The sequence below is a fragment of the Gossypium hirsutum genome, chromosome D07 (assembly GCF_007990345.1).
Source record: "Gossypium hirsutum isolate 1008001.06 chromosome D07, Gossypium_hirsutum_v2.1, whole genome shotgun sequence".
Classification (NCBI taxonomy): Eukaryota; Viridiplantae; Streptophyta; class Magnoliopsida; order Malvales; family Malvaceae; genus Gossypium; species Gossypium hirsutum.
In genome coordinates this window covers 56,415,151-56,438,291 of record NC_053443.1, presented here as the reverse complement: position 1 = coordinate 56,438,291, position 23,141 = coordinate 56,415,151, and the positions used below count along the sequence as shown (strand labels likewise).

At 33.7% G+C, this 23,141-nt stretch overlaps 3 protein-coding genes across 4 annotated transcripts; 1 reads left to right on the top strand and 2 right to left on the bottom strand.

Moving 5' to 3' along the window:
* The first annotated feature begins 5,954 nt into the window (after window positions 1–5,954).
* Window positions 5,955–8,747, top strand: LOC107958637 (vacuolar protein sorting-associated protein 2 homolog 3). Of its 2 annotated transcripts, none has more exons than XM_016894460.2 (11): window positions 5,955–6,139; window positions 6,417–6,461; window positions 6,687–6,721; window positions 6,800–6,850; window positions 6,971–7,075; window positions 7,170–7,241; window positions 7,501–7,572; window positions 7,681–7,761; window positions 8,017–8,052; window positions 8,152–8,207; window positions 8,493–8,747. In XM_016894460.2, the coding sequence occupies exons 1-11, from the start codon at window positions 6,106–6,108 to the stop codon at window positions 8,542–8,544; spliced, it is 639 nt and encodes a 212-aa protein (XP_016749949.1). In that variant the 5' UTR covers window positions 5,955–6,105; the 3' UTR covers window positions 8,545–8,747. The 2 variants fall into 2 exon arrangements, with proteins under 2 accessions (XP_016749949.1, XP_040953915.1); XM_041097981.1 differs by having other exon boundaries at window positions 6,039–6,154.
* Window positions 8,748–8,902: 155 nt separating this feature from the next.
* LOC107958636 (casein kinase 1-like protein 6) lies at window positions 8,903–14,056 on the bottom strand. The gene is made up of 14 exons (XM_016894459.2): window positions 13,150–14,056; window positions 12,978–13,018; window positions 12,114–12,183; window positions 11,538–11,686; window positions 11,350–11,445; window positions 11,077–11,147; window positions 10,698–10,759; window positions 10,528–10,591; window positions 10,311–10,395; window positions 10,071–10,197; window positions 9,844–9,917; window positions 9,703–9,766; window positions 9,400–9,533; window positions 8,903–9,309 (listed from the first exon to the last, which is right to left on the bottom strand). Exons 1-14 carry the CDS (start codon window positions 13,223–13,225, stop codon window positions 9,049–9,051), a joined length of 1,374 nt encoding a protein of 457 aa, XP_016749948.2. The 5' UTR covers window positions 13,226–14,056; the 3' UTR covers window positions 8,903–9,048.
* A 5,586-nt stretch (window positions 14,057–19,642) lies between these two features.
* On the bottom strand, window positions 19,643–21,348 carry LOC107958638 (protein SCARECROW). The gene has a single exon (XM_016894461.2). It carries the CDS (start codon window positions 21,239–21,241, stop codon window positions 19,709–19,711), a length of 1,533 nt encoding a protein of 510 aa, XP_016749950.1. The 5' UTR covers window positions 21,242–21,348; the 3' UTR covers window positions 19,643–19,708.
* Window positions 21,349–23,141: the final 1,793 nt, after the last annotated feature.

Genomic DNA, 23,141 nt, shown 5'->3' with positions numbered 1-23,141 from the left:
CCGGTAGGACGTACGAGACCAGTACCCAAATTATGGTAACCCCTAATGACATGTCATTTGTATCCTATCTATTCCTAAGGTTCAACCGGGATCCTTACATTGTCGAAACTTTGTCGAATATTTCTGTGGTATCGTATCATCACAATTACAATAATAAAGCATTTAAAACACATTTAATTTAATTCTTATTAACATATGAACTTACCTCGAATTAGTACAAAAAAAATCAACCGATCAATCCACTACTTTATCTTTGCATCGATCTAATTCCGAACGTGGCTTTTCTTGATCTAAATAATCAATTTTAACTAGTTTAATTCTCAATCCATTCAACTTAATTCAAAATTCATGGTAATTTTTCCCCTATACTTTTAACATTTTTACAATTTAGTCCCTAGGCTCGTAAAATGAAATTCATGCAATTTCACCCCTAACCAAGCCTAGCCGAATTACATATACACCCATATCAGCCCATACATTTCATAATTTCACACATTTAACACAATTTTTAGATTTATCAAATTAGCCCCTATTTGACAATTTCATTGAAAATCTCTTAACAAAAGTTGTTTAACTAACAACAAAGATTCATTTTCTTCCATTAAACATTAAAATCCTATTATATTCATCAATGGAAAATACCAAAATATTCAATAGTTTTTCAAATTAATCCCCTAGTTAGCAAGGTTAAGCTACAACGATTCCAAAAATAAAAAAAAAATCAACAAAAACGAACACCAAATTCACTTACACGCAAGAGGTTTTTGTGGCTGAAATTTTCAAGCTCTCAAAGCTCTAAGTTGCTAAAATTTTTGGTGGAGGGATGCATGAAAGATGATGGCTTTTGTTTTTATTTAATTTTAGCCTTTAATTACCTATTTACCAAATTACCCTTACCTAACTTTAAAATTTTCATAATTACCAAGCCATGCACATCCACTAACTCATTTAATGGTCTAATTACCATATAAGGACCTCCACTTTAAAGATATATAGGTATTTAACACTTTTAGTTAATAAAACACAACTTTCGCACTTTACGCGATTTAGTCCTTTTTCACAAATTGAACATACAAACAGTAAAATTTCTAAAATAAATTGTTTACCATAATTCTAACATGCTGTAGACCACAAAATAATATTAAAATAAATTTTACTACATTTAATTTGTGGCTTCAAAACCACTATTTTGATTTCACTCAAAACGGGCCGTTACATTTGCTTAGGGGAAGCAGACGATTAGAGTCTTGCTTTGACAAGATTCATAGTGGTGGGGAAGATAAAGTCTAATAGGGTGCTCAATCGCAAAAGGGGTTTTTGACTATTCTTTAAGGGATTTGGCAAGATGATAAGATGTTGTGTGATAGGGAGGTTGGTATCAACATATTTGTTGTTTCTTTTGCTACGAAAAGAGGGATGAATTAAGCTGTGATGGACACTCTATGGTCGGTAATGGGATTCCCTGTTCAATTTTAGCAATGGAATGGGTATGTAGTGATTTATAAACTCGATTATCAAAGAACAGGGTTTCAAAACCACCATTTTCAGCACCACTAAAAATTGGGTTGTTATAGTCTAGATGTTGGCTTCGAATCTTGGGACATTGAGAAACACCTGAATCTGCGCACAGAGAAAGCAAATTGTACGCTGAGCAATAGGCTTAGTGTTACATTTATAATTCAAGCATAAACATATATTTTAACATTAACAATGAGCTTTAGCATGTTCAAGCATATTTGTACTCAAAATTCAATCAAAACATATATCAAATGGTGAATTATAGTTCATCATCTATCCATATATACATATGCATATCAACATGTCATTAACCAACCTATTCAACAATATTCTTACATGCTTAATTCTAACTTGATTACTACTCATCAATCATACAAAACAATTAAGTATTAAACACAAACATTTATATAACAATGTCATTCAATTCAATTCTGAAGTCTACCGACTCATCCATATCAGTTCCTATCCCCAGGCTTCGTTTCAGCGAATTTACAAATTGGATCACGAACTTCTTTGAAATGCAAACCATATTGATTATACCATTAACTTTATAACATTACCAATTCCATTTTCAGCATTATAATCATACTTATCATTTATAACCCTTATTAACTTGACTCGGACTCGGACTCGGACTCCAACGAATACTCAAATCATCCAACCAATACACCAAATTGGCCCTGAAGTGCATCTTGGTGTACAAAAACATATATATGACACACAAAGTGCATTCTAGCACATAATTCCATACTTAATATAATCCTATGACATGCCAACTATAACCGACTCAACTCGACTAGTTAATAGGGTATCAATTATCCAATTCTATTATAATTTAGTACACACCATTTTTCAATCATACACACTATTACATTTCAATTCTATAACATAACGCGTATGTTTCATATCATTCAATACATATTCTCACTCAATTTCATAACATATTTCATAATCTAAACAATTCATGCTATTTTCTATTTTATTCAATCTAGTCCTCTACTTTGAGAACTCACATTTAAGCTCAATCCAACAACTCATATCATTATTTTATACTTACCTTGTTACTCTTGTATGCAAGTAACATGAAAATATAAGCAATTTATATGACTTTAAATTATAAATGTACAAACTAAAATTTCTAGTTGCTCGTCGATCACTTTCATTTTTTCTTTCCTTTTCGATGATTTGGTCTTGTCGTTAACCACGAATAATCATAAAACATATCCCATTACCAGATTTCAATAAAAAAATCAAATATCAATTTTTTTAAAAAATTTTTGCAAATTATTCAATTTAGTCCCTAAAACTGGGACAGGCATAACTTTCAATTTAAAGCCTCAGATTAAAATTCGATTTCACCAAAAATCATTAGGGACCTTATATTTTATATTCCTACCAATAATTTATGATAGTTTTCATTTTATTCAATTAGGTTCCTAATGTACGAAACTAATAATTAAGCTTTACAATTTAGCCCTTTTTATATACTAAGCTTAATTTCTAAAATTTAACACCAAAATCATTCAATTCTCTATCATGGCAACTTTTTAAAACTTTAACAGTTTTGCAAATTAGCACATGGGTTAGCTAGATCAAGCTCCCATGATTCAATTTCCATAAAAATCAAAGAAAAATGGTTAGAGACTTACTTGCATTAAAGCCAAAAAGATTTAAAACCCTAGATATGACATTTTTCCTCTTCTTCTTTCTTTAGATTTGGGTGGAGAAGATGGAATTCTCTCACTTCCCACCGAACATTCATATATATATATTAAGATTAAATGGTTAATTAGCATAATTAGCCTTACTTTAATTCAATAACATTTAATTTAATTAATTATTAATCATATAATCATATGGTCCAATTATATGAATTTTAACATGGTATAATTGTTTTCTGAACCTCGGGTTAATTGCAATTTAATTCCCCAATCCATTTACTAATTAAAAATCTATTGCGATTGGACTTTACAATTTAGTCCCTAAGCCTTAATTACTTGCAATTTTGGCTAAATGGATTAAAAAATTTTCAATTCAATATGATAACCCCATAAGTATATCTATTAAATATTTATGTACTCAATTTACGAAAACAAGATTCTGAAACTACTTTTTCCAACACCATTGGAAATTAGGTTGTTACGCGCTATATCATTGGAGTTGGCCTCAATTTTCTTCACTTCGGCACCTTTAGGGGTATCACGAATTCCATGACCTCAGTGTTGTGATACCCACTCTGAATGATGATTTCCTCGAGCTCGATCCATTATCGACTCCTTACACTAACTCAATCACATTATTAGGTCCCTCATGGCGCCATTTGGCCAATTTGGGTCTCAAAAGGGCATACAACTAATAAAAACTATTTTTTAATAACAAAAGTTAAAAATCGACAAAAGTAAAGAAAATACACTTAAATTGCCTGAGAATATGCTCCTCTAGTGTAATGGAGAGCCTAATTTGATGTATCAAATTACGACAGATAAAAAAAAAATATGCTTTGAACCTAGTTTGTTGTTTATATGGTATTGAAGATAAGATTGATGAACATATTATTCTTAGTTGTAATTGGTTAGGTGAATATGGTATGAGGCTTGGTTTGGTCTTCAAGTGCTAAGGGATCAAATTCAATCATTTGACAAATGCTTATCAGAGTTGTTGCAAATGCCTTGTATGAGAGAGGATGTTAAAGCTAGGTTATTGCTATCACATCTAGAAAGCTAAGTGTGAGGCTACAATTGGAGGTGAGAAAATTTATTTGGAGAGAATTATTCGAATGGTTAATTGCTAGGTGTCAATCAAGACTGATTCCCAGACTATTGTTTCAGATATTAAGAAGAGTCAAGATTGAAGATGGAGATTACGGCCAATCCTTCAGGATTTTGATAAGCTAGTCATGCAACTTTCTTATGTGAAAGTCAATGTTATTAAACGAGAAGCCAATAGGGAAGCAAATTGGTTTGCTAAACAGAGACGTAGAGAGAGGCATATTTCTAGTTGTTTGAATCAGCTACCATCTTCTTTGGTCTTTATTCTTGGTAAGGATGGTTAACTAGCACCTCTATCTTTCTGATGTAAGGATCCAGGATAAGCTTAGAGGATACTGTGGTTTTCTCATGTTGGTTTATCTAGGTTATTTGTTTGATTTTTTTTAGTTTATCTAGGTTATTTGTTTGATTTTTTTAAACTTTGTATGTTTGTTTGTTCTTTTTGGAATGAAAGTTTTTATAGCCAAAAAGAAAAAGAAAAACAGAAACATTCATTTTATAATTGTTATACCAACAAACAGAGAAAGCCAAAGCACACAACAAAATCATAGCTCAAGGAAAGCATAAAGCCTACAAGTCCCAAATATCTTGCATCACTTGGTGGCAATTGAGATGCAAGCCATGTAACTTTCAAAAATCAGATTAACTAAGAAGGATCCTGAAGTAACCCAGGTTATAAGGCCAACAAATTAACTATTAAAGAAAAAGTAAATTAGCCTAAAATAAGTGATCATTAACTTTGCTATGGGCTACCCCCTTAATAAACAAGCTAACTATATAGGTATCGTTTCCTTTTCTCTCGCTCAACTCTTGTACACTCCTTTTTTGTTTATTTAAATCATTGGTTTTCTTTATTATCACACAACTTTTTTACTAAATTATCAGAAAATATTTGGAAGCTAAAACTTTGATATCTCCTTACTTATATTTATCATGCTAGAAATCTTCATTCTCAAAGTGCAGTTTGTCTAATCCACATTAAAATGAGGTAAACAATTGTTGACATGGCCTATCAATAAGGAGGAGATTCGACGGAGGTGAGGAGCATTTCACCCTTGAAGGATGGAGAGTCGTTGTTCTATGACGGTGAGGGAAGTTGTAAATGTTGGAAATGAGGAAGGACATGTTGAGGGGATTGATTTATGCTTTTAATAGTGAGATTGGAAGAGATCTCTATTATTCGAATGAGAGGGCTTATATACATGGGATAGAAAGGACGTCGCGTGTTAACATTTCACGACAGCAAGGTTACATCTTGTTTCTTTATAGACATGGTGACGTGACCCAATAGGTCAGTGATGCGGCATTATAAAATGACTTAACAATTAATAGGTGTGGGGTGGGGCCTTAGGTAATTCTAACGGAGGTAGTCCATCGCTCAGTAGCATGGTATTTAAGAGGTAACATATGGAGCCATTTACTGAGATGGTATATCAAAAATATTAGTATAGGTGTCTCAATTAAAATTGTTTTCATATTGGTACGTGCTTGATTATTATCAATCATTTTATTTTGTTAGTGGGGATGAAATCGAAACATAAAAGGGACCTCATTTGAAAACTCGAAATTCATGAGGGATATTTCAGTTATTTACCAGGAAATAAGCCCTAGTTTGTAAATGGTCAATTAGTTAAACTTATAATAATAATAAAGAATTTAAATAAAAAAAGAAACAGGAAAAATCCCGCAAATTTCCGGGCGACTTCTCCAACAATTGGTGTTAGTTCCAAACTTTCAAACCCATCGCCGTTAGTATATATATATCCAAAACCTCCTTCACCGATAAGGCCATTTGAATCACGAAACACAGAAAAGCAAAATGAACATCTTCAGCAAAAAACCTAATCCCATAGGTAACTTAATTCAGTGTACTTTTCTCACCTTAACCATTTTAATCTCTTGAATTTCGATCAAACGTCACTTGTTTTTCTTCTTCTGGAATCTTTTTTAAATCATCTTCAATTCAATGTTCATATCTTGGAACAATAAAATTTTACAATTTACATGATTCTAGCCATTTTTTTTTAATCTTTGGTTATGGTTCGCGTTGATTTGTTAAACCTTAACGATCATGGCTACTTATTTTTTATTATATATATACACTTTATTTTTATTTTTTTGGATTTGCAGAGGCTCTTCGTGAGAGTAAGAGAGAAATGACTCGTGCAACTAGAGGTGACGTTTGATAATTTTCTCCGAACTTGGCCTTCTACCTTTTTATGATAAAATCAATTAAATTTATTTATGTATGTATTTATTAAATTTACGAAGTTATAAATTTGATGACAATGATTCTGTATATATATTTTGGAATGGATCGTTGCATTAGTTTTACTTATATTTTGGAGTTGGATCATTGCTTTGGTCTGAAATTCGATATACTTTGTGGTCTTGACTCAGGTATAGAGAAGGAAATAGGAACCCTGCAATCAGAGGTACATCCTGTTGCCAACTCATGATGGTCTTGTGAGGGTTTTTCAAGCTGACTCTGACCTGATTTATCTTAATTTCAGGAAAAGAAACTTGTTGCTGAAATTAAAAGAACCGCTAAAACCGGGAATGAGGTATTTTTAGCTTTGTACTTTGATTGCATTTATGTCTCTCCAAAAGAGTTGAGTGTCAAGTTCATTTGAATGCTTAAAGCTGTTTAAATTGTCCCCTTTCTCCCCATATGCATTGTGCAGGCTGCGACCAAAACTTTAGCCCGACAGCTGGTGAGGCTTAGGCAGCAGATAGCTAAGTTACAAAGTAGTCGAGCTCAAATGAGAGGCATTTCAACTCATACACAGGTGTATATCCCTCCCTCTTCTTTCCTCCGCTATTTCATGGTGTTATGGTCAGTTTGTTGCATAGTACTTCTAGTAATGCTTGTCTTTTTAATAGGCAATGCATGCTCAATCTTCAGTTGCCATTGGCATGAAAGGTGCCACCAAGGCAATGTCAGCTATGAATAAGGTCAGTTTATATGATATATATATGTTAATTTTCTTTTGACACATTCGATTTTATGGATCATATTCATCTTTGCCCTTAATAACCAGTTTTCCAAAATGTTCCTCTTAACTGTTGGTGGATATCTGTCTCACATGTAGACTTCCATCCATACATCACTATATACATTTATGTTATCATGGACTTCAGTTCTTACAATCATTCTCCCCGTTCAAAATAGTTCTTGATTCTTAAACAACTGATGACTGAGATTTCATTGCAGCAAATGGCCCCTGAAAAACAAGCTAAGATTATTCGGGAATTTCAGAGACAGTCTTCACAGATGGATATGACTGTAAGATGATGCTTGATTTTTAGAATATTAGAAACGTGGAGATGAGTTCATGCTTGTGTTTTTAGTTCATATTCATGGAATTCAACAGTCTAGCATCCATGCTTGCAGACTGAAATGATGTCAGATGCCATAGATGATGCTCTTGACGATGATGAGGCAGAAGATGAGACTGAGGACCTTACCAATCAGGTGTGATTTTTTCCCTTCCATTTTTTCTGAGAAAAGAAAAAGGGGATTTGGGGGATGGAGGGTTATATCATAAAATTTAGGTTTGGAGCTGATGGGGTAGATTAAAAAACTGGCGAAGTGATAGATTTTGGGTGCTTCTGTGGAGCTTAGACAAGCTTTCTTGGGCAGGACAATAGTTTGAAGTCCATTGTTTGGCTGTTGTAGCTTCCAAAGCAAAGAACTGTTACTGACCTTTGTTAATTTTCTTTTATTCAGGTTCTAGATGAAATTGGTGTTGATGTTGCCTCACAGGTTGGTATTTCACACTTTTCCCCTTTCTTCATTTTGGGATTTATTGTGAACCAATTATCATATTTTGTGCAACAGTCTGATGTGTATAAGTTTCTGCAGTTGTCATCAGCTCCAAGAGGTAGGATTGCAGGAAAGAACACTGAAGCCGTCAGCAGGTATTTTTCTGTCTTCTCCCTTGTCCTTCTCAATTGGAATGTTTTTTGCAGTTGTCAGAGACCCATGTGTTTGATGAAGATCCCCACCTTAGATTTGAATTTCATGCCCAACGATTTCCACCTTACTTGCAATAATAAGCTTTCACGTCATTGTGCAATGTGTGTGTATAAATAGGAGATCACCCAAATATTCTAAAAGCTGGGTCTCGTAAACCACTGTTTGAATTTGTTTCCTGAAAGAGAAAGCGTTCTCTTTTGTTTGATAATTTTTATTCCGTAATGCAGCTCGGGTGTTGATGAGCTCGAGAAGCGGTTGGCAGCTCTTAGAAATCCATGAACCAAAAATATAAAAGTTAAAACTCCAGGTTTTACTTCATTAAACCATTGAAGTTATTCCCTAGAATTATCATATCTGCAAGTTGGTAATTTTGTTTTGTAGATATGACAGTGATGATTCATGTTTCCACAAGGTAACAAATACCTCCATGTAACTTTGATATAATTGTGTATGGTATACATGTCGATACCGAATTTTCGATATTCTTCTACTAATATGGTACTGACTATGACTATCATGATACAAATGTTTGAGGAGTGCAGAATGCATAAACCTCAAACGTTACTTGTTAGTAAAATTTAACCATCAATTACAAAAGTTGATTTCGATTTTAAACAAATTAAAAGGAACACCAAAATAAACCAAAAAAGAGAATTAATCTAATAATTCAGTTCAAAAAATTTCACGAATAAATTTTTTGAAAGATGTTGGTGAGAATAAAACGTCTACAATTGAGATTGTAAGTTATTAAAAACATCAGCTTGCAACTGATAATCTTCTCCATCATTTCCTTAACGAGAGGAGCTCAAAACTTCGAAGAGGGTGATTATCACGGCTACCTTTAACAGTGGCCGAACGGTTGGATGTTTTCGACTCGAAGGCAAGGAGTCTTGGTGTGGTAGACATGCGACTGCTACTTGAAACCTGTCGGTTTTGCGGAATGTCATTGGGTTCACTGGATGAACCAGGCCTGCTTGTTACTACAGCTTTCCTTGAAGTGCTACCATATCGAGAAGGACTGCATCTTTTATCTGAATCTGGGTGCTGAAAATACCAGACTGGAGATTAGAATGTCGGAAACTGCAGTCAAGGAAAATGGTAAGATAGTTTCTTTGACTGGAAGTTAAAGCTCACCACATGCTTTGACAAGGTTACACCCTCAGCAGTCTTGTGTCTAGAATGATCACGACGAGGACTAGGACTTGAAACATTTCTCTTAGAAAATGCTTCAACCGCACCGGAGAATCTATCCCGAATCTCTCTTCCCACTGAATGATTTCATCAAGAATGCATAGAGGTTAGTATAAATCATGATAGTTAAAGAATGGCCATCTTCTAAACCAAATAGTTGAGCAACATATGTCTGAAGTTCCACGGAAAAAAAAGTATGATCATACGACTTAACGAGAAATCTAGTTCTTTTGAAACAAAGCAGACCTGAGATTCTTTCGGGTTTTTCAATGGCTGCTCCTGCAGCTAAACCTGCTCTTCCACTGGAATGCTGAAAAACAGATGCAAAAACTAAGCAATGCTCCGGAGATGACTGTAACTGAGTGCTAGAAGTTTATAAGTACTTACCCGCACTCGGGAGCTGCCACCGATCTGTGGGTACTTTAATACGGTCCAATCAAAGATGTAGTCAAACTGACAACCTACAGCAATACGATTTTCTTAAGCGAATGAACAGAAAACAAAGAACTTGACATTCCATGGAGAAATAAGTTCAACAACATCCTCTGGTTTGAGTATGTGTGTATGTGTGCGAAAGAGTGACAGAATGCATAACCACAATGATGATAACTAACCTTCTCTTATAAACAAGTCTCGGAAAAGCCTCTTCAGATAGGAATAATCGGGTTTATCTTCAAACCGCAAAGAACGACAGTAGTGAAAATATGAGACAAACTCAGATGGATATGACTTACAGAGCACCTATTAAACACGCATAAACCAGTACTAATGAACAACGAAGCAAGAGTGATATCATAAAAATTAAATTTCTCAAAGGGAACCAATCTGTCGAAGGATGGGGCAAGTAAACATACCTCTATAGAAGTCGACACTTTCTTTTCGCTAATCTTATCATATTTTTGCTTTTTCGTGCCAGCTTTTAGCCCCTGCCAGGGAAGGCTGAAGCAAAGAAATGGTGCAAACTGAATCAAATTCAAAATCATTGCAAAGGAAAACTAAGAACAAAGATTCAGCAACAAGAAACAATATAAAACCATGAATGAAATGAGATGGGGTGATCATATACACAACCTTCCTCTCAGGAAATACATAAGCACATAACCAAGGGATTCCAAATCATCTCTGCGGCTTTGCTCTGCCGATAAAATAGAAGAATGTATTAAAACAGAGTAACAAGTAAACTTTCATCTATGATATATGATTTACTGCTACTAGTTGAGTCGCAAAATAACACAACTTACCAATTCCAAGGTGAGTGTTAACACTTGCATAACGAGCAGTGCCTGTGAGGTTTTTGTTTTCTCTGCAGCAAAAGAATCCGATCAGTCGTTTCGCAAACAAATGTATTTGGTTGCACCAAATATTCGGTATATCTTTACCAAGTAGGAACTTGATACAAAGAAAGTAGGCAATATGATATTCCTCGAATTGTACAAAATGCTAAGGCATTATAAGTTGCATCCATAAGTAAAGCAAAAACTGAGCTGAAAAACGTAGCTAGACCATGAAGTAACTTTCTTATCTAGTATCTTGACTTGATAGTCATGCATTATGATGAGAACTATACAATCTTGAGATCTTCAAGTTTCTGTATTAACAAGTCACCAAAAAGATAATCACCTATACGGGATGTGCTTATGAGTTTGAAGATCCCTATACTTCTTCGCAAGACCATAGTCAATGATATATACCTGTAGTAACAATAATGAAAAACCGACATCAGAATATTTCATACTTTTCAAGTGTAACAAAGTCCTATACGTAGAAATGAAATAATATTTTTATTGTGACCAGCAATTCAAATTTGAAAGTGGCTGTGCAAGCAGTGTAATGTGTACTGTCTGTGCATGTTATGTTTGCCAAAAAAATATAATACAAGATAACTTTAAATACCTGATTTGCCTTGCGTCCTAGGCCCATCAAGAAGTTGTCAGGCTTTATGTCACGGTGAAGAAAACCTCTTGAATGCATATATTCTACTCTATTAATCTGAAAAAAAAAAAGAAAAAAAAAGTTGAAAAGGGAGAATATTATTAAAAAACTGAACTGATTCTTCATCATGAAAAGAATGTTATACTTACTAACTGATCAGCAAGCATCAACACCGTCTTTAATGAAAGTTTCCGGTTGCAGTAGTTGAACAAATCTTCCAAACTAGGTCCAAGAAGGTCAATTACCATGACATTGTAATCTGCCTCAATTCCGAACCACTTGAGGTGCGGAATACCCGCTGTATCAAGGAGAACCCTCAACAAGTTATTTAAGGATAAAAATAATTGCTTTCTAAAAATTTATCCAAAAAAACTAGCAACATTATTTCAAGATAAGACATCAACCTGCTAGCTTGACCAGGAAAAAAAAGTTAGTAATTTGTTCAACAATTGTTTAAAGACTAAGTTGATAGTGCGATAATCATGTGAAGGAAAGAAGGCCAGCTATTCACTTTCTAAACCAACCACTACCAAGAGCAATCGTAAATTGAATGAAGACTGGTTTACAAAGATATGAATCAAAGAAATTATGGCTTCCACAGAGCTTGCATGTTTTTCTCTCTTTTTTTCCCTTTCACATAATGGCATTAACGGAAGTGCAGTGGACAAGGCTACCAGAGAAGACCATAGTCAAGTTAGGAGAGTGAAGCACAAACATAGACTTACTTCCTCCTTGAAGAAGCATATACAATTTTGACTCGTAATGAAGCTGTGGATGCTTGGTCTTTGCAGATTCCTGCAAAAAAGGAAGAGAGAAACAAAGGGTCAAATTAGAAAATAAAATTAATGTTTTGTGCCCATCACTGTTATAATGATTAGGAATAGCAAATTTTCATTCTCTTCACAATCACACCTAAATGACACATTCTAACATGTAAAGATCACCATAACACTTCATTTCAAAGAGGCCAAAAAACATAAACTGCAGATTGGGAACACTTGGCAATTAGTATAAATTTGTGTAGAATTAGAAAACACTTTTTTCCCCTTCTTAGAATGGAAATCACCAATAACAAATTGTCTTCCCCTTTATATACTTAAATGAAGAACCATATAAAGCTAAAGCAAGGCTGGATATATGAAAACATTCTCTTGAAACAATAAGCTTTCTTTACACAAATTTATAACTTTTTTGATTTAACACCGGTAGCAATGACTAATCCCCTCACTGCGAGTACTCTCAGAAAAAGTAAACAGCTAGCCATGAATTGTACTCCATTCCTATGAACGGAGATCAAATCCCCGACCACATGGTTAATCACCACACCTCATGGTTTACAAATTAAATTAAACCACTTTTCCATTTTAAGAAAAAAAGGCAATCACTAAACTAAAGATCATATTTCTAATCTTTTTTTTTGGTCAGTGTCCAAAATTTAATGCATTTAAAGTCCAAAGCAAGGATAAGCCAAAAAATAATAATAAAGCTTGGTTTATTTATAGGTATTCAAGGATCCAAAATCATCATTATAAATACCAAAGCTAGAAGCAGACCAACAAAAGCACTATCTCAAGAAAAGATCACCATACCAGTTTGACAGCAACTTCCTCTTTAGTTTGCACATTTACCCCTTCAACAGAAACCCCAAAAAAATTAGAAAAAAGAAACCACAAAGCTGACGAAGAATTAAAGAAACAATACATATTTTCCATTAATAAGAAAAGGGAAGAAAGCCATCACAGGGCTTTGGGGATACCATACCTAAATAAAGCTCTCCAAAAGAGCCACTGCCAATCTTTCTTCCAAGCTTGAACTTACCACCAATCACATTATCCATTCTCAAGCCAAACAAAAACAAAACACTATCTTCAAAAGCTCAAGGGATTTACTAAATTGACAACTCCAAGCCTCCAACAGATCAACAAAAAAAAGGGGGGGGGGGCTGAGATTTTGACCAAAAGAAGAAGAAAAATGAAATCTTTTGAAGAAAAAAAGCTAAAAAATCAAAGGGAAAATTAGAGATTCATATCCAACTTCATCAACAACACAGTTTGAAATTGATAACAAAATGCCCAAAATTTTGAAACGGAAAACATAATTAAGGAGAAAAACGCAGCTACATTGACTTGAGAGGAAGCCGATGATTCAACTGGCAAATCCAAACGTCCAACTGTAATCAAATTATATAAAATAACGGTTGAAAAATCAGAAATGGCTGGAAATAATAAATCAGATAAAATAAAAACCAGAAAACAGTAAAGAAATTATTTTCAGGTGTTTAACGATGAAAATGGAAAAAAAATGAGAGAGAAAGAGAGAGAGAATATGAAATGAAAAGGAAAAGAAAAAACACAAAGTAAGAGAAGGGACTTTTAATAGTTGTTTTTATAATATTGAAATTAAAGCATGAAATTTGCGTTTTTGTCTCAGTCTGACCCTTTCTTCAGAGTTTTATTTCTTCAAATAAAAATCAATTTTATGCGTTGTGTCTATGTCTATAGCCAACGATGTTAAGCTCCCTATCTTGGGCCTAGAGGAGTATTAGGAAGGGTGTCGATCTATTCAAGGAAGAACTTCATTGGAACGTTGGGTGTGATCAAGATGTTTTGATTTGGTAGGATTAATAGGTCCCTGAGTTTTCATTCTTCCCGATGTCTTCTCCTCCCCCTCCCTGAGATGGTCAATGATCTTATCAATTTGAAGTGTTTCAAAGAGTGATGTTCTCCACACATTCTTTAGCTGCGTGGAACACAAGATAATCTTGTGTGACACTTCTTGAAAGATGGATCTTACAATGCTTGCTCAGGGTAATCGTGGCTCAGCATCTCCTATAGGCAATGACCAGGATCAAAAGGGTTGGAAGCACTTGTGGACAACTTAAGGTGGTTCTAAGATGAAAAACCTTATTTGGAGGAGGGCTTGTCACTAAAAAGAACCCCTTGATTCATGGACCATGTGTCCATCTAGTAAGTGACACTAGTTGTATCTGTTAAGTGTAATTGTGATGCCTCTTTTGATTTGGTATTAGTGCAGTTATTCAAGATCATAATGGTGGCTCCGTGGTTGGTTTGATTGATTTCGTTGTCTCGACGTTTGTCCAAGCTACTGAAGCTCTTGCCATCCAAGCGGCATGCTTGAATGCCAAAGATTGAAGATGGTCCATTACTATTTTTGAGTTTGTTTACCTTAATGCCATTGCTTGCCTCGACTTGGCTTCCTTCTTTTGAATGTTGGGGCACCTCTACTTTTGAAGAAGACATCCATTCATTTTGCCTTTGTATTCTTGTAACTCTAAGAATTGTTGGGAGCTAGCATTTTGGTTTTGAGTCATGTAGGTTTGATTCCGATATTGGTGGCTAAGATAATTAAGTTTCGTAGTATCTCTGCTAGTATAAGTATGGTGGAGCGTATTGATCACAAGGGTTGTAATAGTAGGTTGCAAAGTTCTAGGTTGGTTGGGTTTCATGGATATTTTGGGTTTGTGCTTAGTTAATTTGATCGGCGGGAATTGTGGTTTTCAGGTTTATCATTAGAGAAATGTCACGTTGAGAATGAATCTATCTTCACCACACTAATTATTGATGGTAGATTTGGACAAAGCAAAAAATGTAGTGAAGATGTATGACTCCCCTCGTTTAGTATGGGGCGTAGAGTCATTGGATATGGTGGCCAAAGATGGAGTGAGAAAGAGTAGATGAGAGAGAGAGTTCATGTCAGAGAATAGGAGTGATGATGGATCTGTCTCTTCTGTTTACCTGCTTTGGGCCTTGCATACCTTTAGTCCCTTATCTTGAACTGTCACGTGTCAAGTTATTATTGATGGGTCAAAGTCAAGTGATCTAATAGTATAGATCTAGATAGGGTGGCACTATGATGTACCCTGTGTCACTTTAGATAAGACATAATAATAAAAGTCTAGGATGACGGTTAATAGGTGAAGCTTGTTCAACTATTGACCCAAAGGGTCTCTATGAAAGCTTCTTTTGAAGGATTTGTTCGCACAGTTCATGAGCTTGCCTTTCTATTTTCTATTAGGACAATTGGGTGTAACTTTGCTTCAATTGCTTTCTTCTCTCTATATTTATTATCTTAATCAATCACATTTTATCTATATTAGATATGTATAAGATGTGTCTGATGCAAAAGTAATAATTATTATTTTGAGATTATTTTTGTTTTTATATTTTATATAAAATCTATTACAGCTGGGTGAAAAGCTTTAGTTATTCGAAGATGATGAAAATAAAGCCTGGTGAACAGCAAAGTGGCCTCGGTTGGAGCGTGCCTTAAGCTGGATGGGTGAAGGTGAACTTTGAAGGATCGGTGGATACGTTATTGCCCCATGCTGCTGCGGGAGGGGACAGTCTAGGCACTTGGCTGGTAGGATATGGCCGAAACATTGGCCAAGCCTCGGTCTTGAAGGCAGAATTGCAAGCAATTTTTTATGGGCTGCAATTAACTTGACGCAAGGGATATAGGCGTGTCTTGCTTGAATCGGATAGTCTTGAAGCAGTTCAGTTGATTAATGCGGCTGAGCACGGGAGCAATGTTATTTCTCTAGTGCGGAATATTCGAGCTTTGCTGCGTCGTCCACGGGAGGTTCAGGAAGCTCATATCAAGCGGGAACAGAAAATGGTGGCTGACATTGTTGTGAAATCAGTGAAGGGTGGCTCAATGTTGGCGTTGCTGCAGGTGCTTGAAATGCCAATACCAGAGGCTTGGACCGCTATATGCATTGATATGCATGGGCTGCTAGAGGCTGCAGTGTATCCTATCTTTTGTCTCAATTTCTTTTTTCAATTTTTATTTAAGAAATTTCTAATAATAATGAATAATTTCAATCTTGGGTTTTCCCATTTTAAAAATTAAAAAAGAAAAGAAAAGAAAATATATAATGAAATTAGTGGGAGGGTTCTAAAATTTGACTCAGTCCACATGGGATCATCATGTTCCTCATTCCTTAGTACGGTGCTATAATTTATTGATAATAATTGAAAAATATATGCTGAATTTTTTTTAATTTATGTTATACAATAAATAATATTTTATTATAAACTTTGGCCTATTTTTTCAGTGTAAGTTGAAACTTTGAAACTGTAAAACAAAATATGAATTTGGGTTTGATTCTCAACGTTATCTTATTTTCTTTATGCATATTTATTAATATATGATTGATTAGAGGTGTAAGACTTGTGATTAAAAAAATGTAAAAACATAAAATAGAGGAAAAAAACTCTAGAATAACCTTGCTTAAACAATTGGATTCGATTTAATATTTAATCATAAATTAAAGTGATTAAATATATACAATTAACTTGTCGATTGAGTCTTAATTCGATTGGCATGGATATTGTTGTTAATACAGGAAGTCGCGGGTTCAAGTGTGCTGATTTAGATTCTATGTTTAGGGTTTTTTTAAGGAATTTTCTTCATTTGCTTTATGGTATAGTTTCTGTGTTTGGACCCTCCACTTTTGTGATTGTTGGAGATTTTCCCTTTGTAAGTTCCTGTATCTCTCTCAATGAATGCCATGAATGTAGAAAAAAGGTTGATAGATTTATTGTTTTTTCTTCAATTTTCTTTTTAATTCTAATCTTGCCCCAAAAATAGAAACATCTCCATGTGAGCAGATTATTAGATTCTACAATGTCTGTTTGCAGGTGCTCAACAATCCTCAATCAATTCAATCAAAATTATTGATTAAATTATAAAAGGAAAATTTTAAAATATATATTTTTAATTATTTTTCCCTTACTTGCAACACCATACATTTCTCTTATTTTTAATCACTAATTAAGCAATCCAAAATAACATCTTTCATATTTTTAATTATAAATGAATAAATAAAATTAAGATGAAAATGTGAAGGAAATAGATGTTATGAATGTTGTTGTGATGATCATCTTCAGCTAATATATATGTATTGTGGATGATGGTGTAGAGCCTTTCAATCACTCACATCTCACTGTCACATCCATATAATTTACTGCACCCACTGGACCCCCATTTTGATAGAATCCTAAGCTGAATTAAGGAAGGGGAAACATCAGAAATAATGATTTCCTTGGAAACATTTTTAGTTTTAGAACAATAGATTAATGTTATTATTATTTTTATACTAACTACAAATAAACGTGTCGTGCATTTAAAGAGGCCCAATATTTTGTTATTGTCCAAAATGCAATAAAATCAATCCACCAGGGAACGCGGCCCACTGTTAACCACAAAGCCGACACATGATCAGAGCATTGGAAAGACAGCATCAAAGGACAGCAATGGAGGATTCATCTCTCTCTCTCTCTCTCTATATATATGGGCTTCAACCACTAGTGTGGGAAAAAAGCCCACACTGCTGCATTGATCCACCTTTGCTATATGTGCTTGGTTACACCTACTGAGGTTTTTAAAATTAAATAAGTGATTGAAGGAATAAGATATTCATTGATTTCAGTTTGGTTGCTTGAACAGATGGTTTTTGTTGTAGTTAAATAAATCATAATATGTTTAAATTGGATTAGATTAATCAGTTGAATCAAGAATCGATTCATGTATCAATTTGGAGAATAGCTTTAAACCAGTTGAATCAGTTAAAAACTTGTTAAACCGACAATTGAATTGACTTTTTTAATATTCTTAATTTTTAAAATTTTTAATAATTTTTTAATCGAACAAATTAAACCAATCTGATTCTAAGAACATTGATAAATTATAATAGAATTTGTAAAAGAAATTTTAAAAATAAAATAATATTAAAAAAATAGATTCAACCAATTTTTTTAACCCAATTCAACATATTTCGAAGGGTTGTAGTTAGCTCAAAAGCTAGTTCAACCCTTTGTCTAGATTGATGTGTTGTCCGATCTTCGATCTAATCGACCTGTTTGGTCTGGTTCCAGCAACCATCAACCTTACACTCACAAGAGAGATAAAAATGATCATTTGGCATAAGTCAATTTTATTCGTTTATTCAGTTGTGGTCTTACTTATTTCGGTTGATTGTTAGTTATTAAAATTTATTACTGAACAAATTAACTTATCTCACTTAATATATATTATTTATTTTTATATATAATTTATTATTTAAATGGTTAAAATATGTTGTTAGCCCTTGTACTTTGATAAAATTTGAGATTTAATCCATGTACTTTAAAAGTTAAAATTTCAATATCCATATATATTATTTGAAAATCTTAGTCCAATTATTAAAATAGTAAATATTTTCTATCAAAATTTTGATTAGGGTGTCCTTACATGGCATGTCATATAATTGATCGAAAATAAACATGTTCACAAATTTTGACAAAACTACTAACGACGATAATGGTTGGACTAGGATTTTTAAATTTAAAAAAAAAAGAGGATCAAATTTTTAACTTTTAAAGTACAAAAGATAACTCTCAAATTTTATCAAAGTATAAGGACTACCAACATAATTTAACCAATTTAAATATATCTTCACAGCTAACATATACATATTTTATCATATGTACGAGTATATGTTAGAAGTGGAAGTAGATTTTTTTCCTAGGCATTTTGATCAAGTTCAAATTCTAGAGTCGTTATTATTGGGAGGGCTTTACCTATACCACTTCCGATCCGAATAGGACTATGTTCAAACCGTAAAAACGGATGACCCTATAGTTATAAAAAAAATTCATGAATTTGGGCATCTAAGATGTCTAGAATTCAATCACGAGCTAGTGTGATTGGTGCATTCATTAATTGTTTTTATATATATATTAAAGTACTTGAGACATCTGTATATTATACGAGCCGAATTAAATTAATTCATTTATTATTAAATAGATTAATTAAGTCCTATATTATTTTAAAAAATTAAATAAGTCTAAATTCTATTAAAGTTAACATTTATTATATAAAAAATGTCTTTAAAATTATTATTTTATATTGTAATTCGATTCCCAACAAAAAAAATTATTTATAGACCCATAAAAATTTTAAAATATTAACAATAAATATTAATTCTATTTCAATTTTACCCAATAAAATTAATGTATTTAATAATAGAATAACTACATATCTAGAGACAAGAAAACCACCCAAAGAGTCCCAACAAGCTGGTCTTTCAGTAAGAAATAGTTTTAATTACCAGAAACCTGCCGGCCTAATTGTAGGCAACGAGCAGATGAAAAATATTCATCCTTAAACCCCCATCCTTTTCTTGGTTTTATGTTTACTTTTAGTGATTCCTAATTGAAATTAAGTTAAGATGAAGGGTCTGCATTGCAAATTAAGATTGAATATATATGAAAATGGAATACGAAGGAATTGAAAATTACAACAGAAAGTAGCCAGGTAGCTATCGAGAGATATGGGATGTCCAAGCCGAAGCTGTAAACAAGCTAGTATCTTTCCATCCAAGCCTAAGTGTTCCATCTCCTTGTACAAGCCTATACCCATGAGCCGGTGGGAACATGTTCAATATCAGCTGTGCTTGTGCCATCGAGTTGCTGCTCATCGGCACCTGCACGAAGCTATTTCTTGCTGCTAGTTCACTCCTCCATTGCTTCATCTTATCTTCCCCACTTCTCGCTGGCCCTCCTATTGCCAATATATTGTTTATTTCCCTATACAATAGGCAATGCTCGATGTGATGCCTGTTGGGGTCATCAGCTGCTAGGTATGCTCCTAGTGAATCAAACATGGTGGAATAATAATGGAGAGACCCCACAAAACGGTCCAAGAACGATCCACCATGGGACAAGTCTTGTTCCACCAATGTGATTATCCTTGGACCTAATTGCTCCATCAGTCTCATTGTCTTCCAATCGGGTCCCGTAGCGTCGTATAGTGAATGTTGTAGCCAGTGAATAGCTAATGTCTCCCCTCTTCGGAGTCGAACCATCGTGATGTCGATTTCCCCGAATTTCTTCGCGATCGGGTGGAATTCGAACGACATTCCGAGTCGTTTAGCGAAATTCGAGAGTTGCTTACCTGTCTCCGTCAGAAGCTCCATCGAACTGCCCATGCCAGTCATCGTGAGATGCGGAGGTCCTTCCATACGCGTGGCTAAGATATGGAACAAAGCCGGCCATTGCAAGCCTTGCATGATATCAAGGTCTATGATATGAACCCTATCACGTCGATGAAATGCTTCGAGGATGGCTTGGTTGGAGGTGAAATGAGCGAATTTGATAAAGGGAGAGACATTGTTGAATGCTTGAAAAGCACAATGAACGGTTTTGTAGTTAATCAAAGGAGAACATATCCCTAACCATGAATTAATAACCCTACTAGACATGGCCTTAGCGAAATAAGCAACGACCCTTTCAGCACAAGAAAGAGCATAAGGAGAAGCCATTTGGGTTAGTTCAAGCAACATTCGATGAGCTTCCCCAAGGTTGTCAATGGAGATAGCTACAGCACACTCTAAAAGCAGCGTTATCAAGCTTAAACCTTGCTCGTCTAACCTACTTAACCCTCTATCATTCCCTCCATTAACGTTGCTCCATTGAAGCTCGTCAAAATCACTACTCGTTACAGTTTTCCTTGGCCTGAAATCACCCAGAAGCGATGGAGGGAAGCTATCCTCGCATAACATTGGTATATCAGCAGGTGCCTGCAAGGTTCTGCTATGGTGATCATCAGTATCAGTATTTTGAGCTGGCAAGTCATCAATGAGCTTCTTGGTAACTTGTTCGACCCAATCGGAAAGCTCATTTCTCTCCAAGTTTATGCAACGATTTTCAAGATTTTGCCTGGGGATGGAGCTGACAGCAGCAGCAACACTAGTAGTTGGGAACCCAACAGAGGCGAAATCCCATATAGGTTCACGATGAGGCTGGATCATATCTAGAGTCGCATGAACCACTTCGAATCCTCCTTTCATCATTGAAAGATGAAGCAAAAAGGGGGACCAAACAGAGAGAAAAATTAGAAGAGGGGGTGTGGGAGGGTGTTAAGGAAAGGTGGATGCCATTTTTAAAGGGGAAGGATGATCAAAGAAATGAGCGAAGACTAGAGCATTTTGGGACATTGTTTAATGCTACAGCACGACCGGCATAGCCAGGACACGTAAATGAAGACAACAAGCTAAATGCCAAAGCAGACGTCATTTTGGTAGTGAATATATATATAATATATATTCAAGCTATGAAAGCATAATTTAAGTTAAAAATGATATACATATGAATATATATATCACAATGGAATTGCTAACTAGAGGAAGGTGGAATATTTGCATAGATGTAGAAGGAAGAACTAACCATTTTAAAACTACCAATAAAAAAGAAAATCATGGCTCATGTGTTATATATTAAATTACTATATTAATTTATATTTATTGATAAAAAATTAAGGAATAATTAGGAAAGATTTTTAAATAAATTTATTTAAACATAATTAATATTAACAAAATAAATATCAATAACTCTAAGATTCAAATATTAAAGTTAAGGTTTTAGAGTTTAAAATATTAGATTTATAAGTTTTAGGATTTTAGCACTTATTTATTATTAATTATTATTTAATTATATTTAAATAAATTTATTAATATTTATTTATAATATTCAAAAAAAATTAATCCGAACATTTAAGCAACCATTTTAGTTAAATTTTAATTATCTAGAGTGCCTAAAAGTTAATATAGAATTGAATATATATATATACAAGATTTTTCTTCTAGGGTTTTTTTTAATAGGAAAAATGCATACTTGGAAAGAGCGAGTAATCATCTAATAAGTAATTTATTAAGAATTAACTTGAAAACCATTAATTAAATTGGTATTTTCTTTTTTTGTATGTGTATAAGATATCAATAAAAAGAATCAGATTAAATCACTAATATTCAATGGATTCTCTGCAAATAGTTGCAAATCTTTATTCCAGTCAAAGCCAATTTTACAATGCGATTAGCTTTTATGTTTTCTTCTCTAAGGATATGAATAAATTCTCATTGAACCATCTGTTGAATTTGCCTGATAAGTGTTGAATAAGAAGGCCTTGTAAACGTTTCTTTAATGGACTATATAACCTCCATGTTATCCGTTCGACTTAACACTTTGTCCCATTTCCTATTTCGAAGAATAATCAATCTATCTAGAATATCCCATAATTCAACATTGAATACAAAACATCGCCCCAACTTTCTATTAAATCCAAGAATTCACTGAACATAATGATTCTTCAACACTCCACCTGCAGCCTAATTTGAGATTTGTTAAGTACTTGGATCGGTGTTGTTAATTTTTGTACTAACAGTTAATAAATTTTAGGTATTTTAGATTTTTTTTTTCTATTTTCTTGAATTTTTATTATTATTTATATAATTTTTTAATAATTTATATATTTGAAGATTTGAAGATGTTATTTTTTTAGGTTTAAGGGTGTAAAAAGTCCTCAAACTTAAAAAAAGAAGAAGAAGCAATTAAGCCCCTCATTTTTTTTTGCACTCAATTGAGCACTTGAACTTTCAAAATACATTAAAAAGGCCCTCAAAATTCTTCAAAAAAAGCAATTAAGCCCCTAATTTTTTTCATTCAATTGGATACTTGAACTTTAAAAATGTATAAAAAAGACCCTTAAAATTTTTTCAAAAAAACAATTAAGCGCCTAATTTTTTTCACTCAATTGGATACTTGAACTTTAAAATGTATAAAAAAGACCCTTAATTTTTTTTCAAAAAAACAATTAAGCTCATGCTCTTATTAAAAGTTAGAAAAAATAACAAATAATAAATTTTAGAAAATTTAATAAATTTTAATAAAAAATATAAAAAATTAGAATTTATTAAA